Below are 5513 nucleotides of genomic sequence, written 5' to 3' on the forward strand. Positions count from 1 at the left end.
CTTTTCAGCTTTCCTGACAGCAAAGAACAAGTGTGCCATAGCTTCAATTTCAGCTTCATGAGTAAGTGCTTCCCACTGCTCACTAAGCAATCCCTTAGCAAAGGGACGAACACAGCTGACATCAGATATGATGGTACTGTTAGCCTTAGGATCCCATGGTAACTTCATAAGAGAATTCTTGAAACTACTCTTCCCAACACCTGCTGTACCCAGAAAAAGAACACGTGAATAAGCAACATTCACCACCTCTCCTTCTGATAGAGCTCTTCTGTATGCAGCATCTTGAATATAAACAACTGAACCTTAACAAATTTACTGAAATAGACTCACTTCTCTATTACACACAAAAAGTAAAAACAATTGTTTAGAACTAAATGCTTACTTCCTTTTATTGCATATCACAGATAAATGAATGAAATTAAAAATAGAAAGGACAATAGATACACATGTAAACAATCATCTCAATTTACAATACAATAGTACTTACTCTCTGTTGTGTTGAAAAGAAGAGTTTGTGTACAACAGATGAACAAAGGGAATCAAAGATAGAAAAGATAATACATGTAGATACAACTATCTCAAATTAAAATAGATTAGTACTTACTTCCTATTGTGTTGTAAAGAAGAGTTTGTGTATCACAGATGAACAAAGGAAATTAAAGATAAAAAGAACAATAGATTCACATGCAAGCAATCATCTCACTTAAAAATAAATTATAGTACTTACATGCTGTGTTGTAAAGAAGAGTTTGTGTATCACAGAGGGCAATAAATATACATGCAAACAATCATCTCACTTGAAAATAGATTATAACTTACTTCCTATTGTGTTGTAAAAAAGAGTTTGTGTATCACAAATGAACAAAGGAAATTAAAGATAGAAAGGACAATAGATACACATGTAAACAATCATCTCAATTTAAAATAGATAAGTACTTACTTTCTATTGTGTTGTAAAGAAGAATTTGTATATGTATCACAGATGAACAAAGGAAATTAAAAATAGAAAGGACAAAAGATACACATGCAAGCAATCATCTCACTTAAAAATAAATTATAGTACTTACATGCTGTGTTGTAAAGAAGAGTTTGTGTATCACAAATGAACAAAGGAAATTAAAGATAAAAAGGACAATAGATACACATGTAAAAAATCATCTCAATTTAAAATAGACTAGTACTTACTGGCTATTGTGTTGTAAAGAAGAGTTTGTATATCATAGATGAACAAAGGAAATAAAGGACAATACATGCAGATATAATTATCTCAAATTAAAATAGATAAGTACTTACTTTCTATTGTGTTGCAAAAAGGAATTTGCATGTGCATCACAGATAAACGAAGGAAATTAAAAAGAGAAAGGACAAAAGATACATGTGCAAACAATCATCTCAATTTAAAATAAATTAGTACTTACTTCCTATTGTGTTGTAAAAAAAGAGTTTGTGTATCACAGGTGAACCAAGGAAATTAAAGATAGAAAGGACAATAGATACACATGTAAACAATCATCTCATTTAAAAATAAATTATAGTACTTACATACTGTGTTGTAAAGAAGAGTTTGTATATCACAGAGGGCAATAAATACACATGCAAACAATCATCTCAATTTAAAATAAATTAGTACTTACTTCCTATTGTGTTGTAAAGAAGAGTTTGTATATCACAGATGAATGAAGGAAATTAAAAATAAAAAGGACAATAAATACACATGCACACAATCATTTCAAATTAAAATAGATTAGTACTAACTTTCTATTGTGTTGTAAAGAAGAGTTTGTATATCACAGATGAACAAAGGAAATTAAAGATAAAAAAGACAATAAATACACATGCAAGCAATCATCTCAAATTAAATTAGTACCAACTTTCTATTGTGTTGTAAAGAAGAGTTTGTGTATCACAGATGAACAAAGGAAATTAAAGATAGAAAGAACAATAGATACACATGTAAGCAATCATCTCAAATTAAAATAGATTAGTACTTACTATCTATTGTGTTGTAAAGAAGAGTTTGTGTATCACATATAAATGAAGGAAATTAAAGATAGAAAGAACAATAGATACACATGTAAGCAATCATCTCAAATTAAAATAGATTAGTACTTACTCTCTATTGTATTGTAAAGAAGTATGTGTATCACATATGAATGAAGGAAATTAATGATAGAAAGGACAATAAATACACATGTAAACAATCATCTTAAATTAAATTAATTAGTACTTACTCGCTATTGTGTTGTAAAGAAGTATTTGTGTATCACACATGAATGAAGAAAATTAAAGGTAGAATGGACAATAAATACACATGTAAAAAATCATCTCAAATTAAAATAGAGTAGTACTTACTACCTACATGTATGCGTTGCAAAAAAGAGTTTGTGTATCACAAATGAAACAAAGAAAATAAAAAAAAAGGACAATACTTACTATAATAAACCATATCTTATTAAAATAGATTAGTACTTACTGTCTATTGTGTTGTAAAGTAGAGTTTGTGTATCACAGATGAACAAAGGAAATTAAAGATAGAAAGGACAATTGATACACATGTAAAAACTCATCTCAAATTAAAATAGATTAGTACTTACTTTCTATTGTGTCATAAAGTAGAGTTTGTGTATCATAGATGAAGAAAGGAAATTAAAGATAGAAAGGACAATAGATACAAATGTACATAATCGTATCAAATTAAAATAGATTAGTACTTACAGCCTATTGTGTTATAAAGAAGAGTTTGTGTATCACAGATGAATGAAGGAAATTAAAGATAGAAAGGACAATAGATACACATGTAAGCAATCATCTCAAATTAAAATAGACTAGTACTTACTGCCTATTGTGTTGTAAAGAAGAGTTTGTGTATCACAGATGAACAAAGGAAATTAAATATAGAAAGGACAATAGATACACATGTAATCTATCATCTCAAATTAAATAAGATTAGTACTTACTGCCTATTGTGTTGTAAAGAAGAGTTTGTGTATCACAGACGAACAAAGGAAATTCATAGAAAAAACAATAGATACACATATAAACATGTTAATCTCAAATTGAAATAGATTAGTACTTACTATCTATTGTGTTGTAAAGAAGAGTTTGTGTATCACAGACGAACAAAGGAAATTCATAGAAAAACAATAGATACACATATAAACATGTTAATCTCAAATTGAAATAGATTAGTACTTACTATCTATTGTGTTGTAAAGAAGAGTTTGCATATCACAGATGAACAAAGGAAATTAAGATAGAAAGGACAATAGATAAACGTGCAAACAATGATGAAATAGATTAGTACTTACTTCCTATTGTGTTGTAAAGTAAAGTTTGTGCTTTCAGTATCATAAGTAATAAAAATGAACAAGTATGAGACTCAATATTATTTTTAGGACTAGATCTATTACCTTTTCCTGCAAATCAAAAGCAGAACTCAAATCAAAATAATAATAATTTATACCATGAGTTGATTTAGTCCACTTCAGAATTGACAGATCTAGGCATCAGCTTTTCAGGTTACTTCCTGTCATCCATGATCTAGTCCTCCTTCTTTCTCTGTTATAATAAGTAAACCCACAGATGGTATCTGATCTATACTATCAACTATAATCACATTGATGATACAGTAGGTCTATTAGATCAGTTTATATTAACATTCTGCATTGTTTTTTACTACAATAAGTAAGCTTAGTCATATACAATTAAACTGAATTGCTGATATAAAAAAATAAAAGTTGATAATTTTAAGCATTGTACTAGCAAGGGTGCATAATATTTTGTACTCTTGGTACTAGGTAGACTATATAATCTAGCCATGAATAACATCAACAAATAAAGACAGATCATTACAGATGCATAGAATAATGAAGAAAACTGAATTAATGCACTCAGTGCAGTCATGTTCAGATAGACATGCAGGGACATCACAAAACTCATAAATATTTATAATCTGAGTCTGTATTGCATGCTGTGTTATTAATGATCAGTGTTTGAGGGTCAAGTCAGGCTTGAGGTAATGTGGTTTTTCTCTAGTAACACAGTGAACCAGCCATACTAGCTAGCATAAACTATACACTAAAGACACAACCATACATTAGTACATTAAGATCTACTGTATCTAGACTTGTACATTGCTTTGATAGCTTAGGCTCACCACATGATCTCAATGGACATATACAAATGGGTTGCTAATTGCTTATTTTTGCCTTGCTTAGGTAACTAGACAAGGTAACTGTTTCATGAACAGTCAATCATGTGATCAGTCTCACATTACCAGATGCAAATGGAGTCTCCATACATAAGAGAGACTATCTAGCTGTGACCTTATTAGAGGTATTATAATCTACATGCATTGCTATTTTAAATGATGTCTTGTTAATCTTGAAAATAATAATAATATCAATAATAATAGTATGCCATTTGAATACATGTATGTACATTTCACCTAATAATTGTAGTTCATTACAGTTCTGTCTTTTCCTTTTCTTTCTCTTTTTCCTTCTTTGCTGCTTCCTCCTCTTCTTCTTTTAACTTTCTTTTATGTATCTCCTGTAGTACCTCAATTGGTGGCTCTGAAAATAAAAATAAAATTTATCATATCCACTATTGTGTTATACCATAGTATATACTAGTAATGTATTGTCCTGACCTGTGTCACTGTACCATCCTTTATCACCAGCAAAATGAGTTGGATAGACTAGCAATGGATAGGTAGAATAGACACGTAAATCTCTAGTAGTGTTCTCATAATAATGGACCCAATCACTCCTGTAATAACATATTAATATAATTCAATAGTGTCTCACTTGAAGCATTGGAAGTTTTAATTGGAACATAATGTCTCCATGGGCTATATTCCATGCTTTTTCTCATTTTAGCTAATAACTTTAAAAATTTTAATCAGAATCAGCTCAAACTTTCTACACAGCATAAGGACATCAATATGTATCTTAAAATGTAATAAAAATTGCAGATGATTTCTGAGTCATTTTTTAGAAAAAACCAGGGCTATATAGTCTTAGGTATTTTTCAAAAGTGGCTCATTTTTTTAAATGGCCATTTCTCATCAATATCAGCTCATAGCATAAGGACATCAATATGCATTAGCTAGAATATGTCATAAAAATTGGGATTGATTTCAGACCCAATTTTCAGCAAAAGCCATTGTCATGAAAAATTTGAAGATAATCACATAATTAAGCTTCACTATTTAAAAAATGGACAATACTTACTCAGGATGGTCATTATACATTATTGGTATGTACTCATCAACTGGTAGTATATTATCAAAAGGTCTCCCAGCTATCAGTTTCTCAGCTCCTCTATTTGATATTATATAACCTAACATCCAATATGAGTACCGAGGTATTACAAGGTTCTTTGTTCCTGGAATAATACTCTCAAGATTAGGACTCAGCTCTTTACGACCAACATAACTAAAAAGTGACAAATAAACTATTGATTTAAACTGTTACTAACACAAGGTCCCAGTCAGGATCATGACTGTTCAC

At 30.0% G+C, this 5513-nt stretch overlaps 1 protein-coding gene and 1 long non-coding RNA gene across 2 annotated transcripts; both read right to left on the minus strand.

Annotated features, from left to right (window-relative positions):
* Positions 1-11: 11 nt before the first annotated feature.
* LOC109589066 (uncharacterized) lies at positions 12-3536 on the minus strand. The gene is made up of 3 exons (XR_002188506.1): positions 3524-3536; positions 331-334; positions 12-281 (listed from the first exon to the last, which is right to left on the minus strand). It is a non-coding gene; the product is annotated as an uncharacterized LOC109589066 (long non-coding RNA).
* An 818-nt stretch (positions 3537-4354) lies between these two features.
* On the minus strand, positions 4355-5507 carry LOC100636851 (glycosyltransferase 25 family member-like). Its single transcript, XM_003390847.3, has 4 exons — positions 5482-5507; positions 5235-5438; positions 4652-4770; positions 4355-4574 (listed from the first exon to the last, which is right to left on the minus strand). Exons 2-4 carry the CDS (start codon positions 5348-5350, stop codon positions 4465-4467), a joined length of 345 nt encoding a protein of 114 aa, XP_003390895.3. The 5' UTR covers positions 5351-5438; positions 5482-5507; the 3' UTR covers positions 4355-4464.
* Between the last annotated feature and the right edge of the window lie 6 nt (positions 5508-5513).

This window comes from Amphimedon queenslandica, unplaced genomic scaffold (genome assembly GCF_000090795.2).
Source record: "Amphimedon queenslandica unplaced genomic scaffold, v1.1 AMPQUscaffold_11661, whole genome shotgun sequence".
Lineage (NCBI taxonomy): Eukaryota > Metazoa > Porifera > Demospongiae > Haplosclerida > Niphatidae > Amphimedon > Amphimedon queenslandica.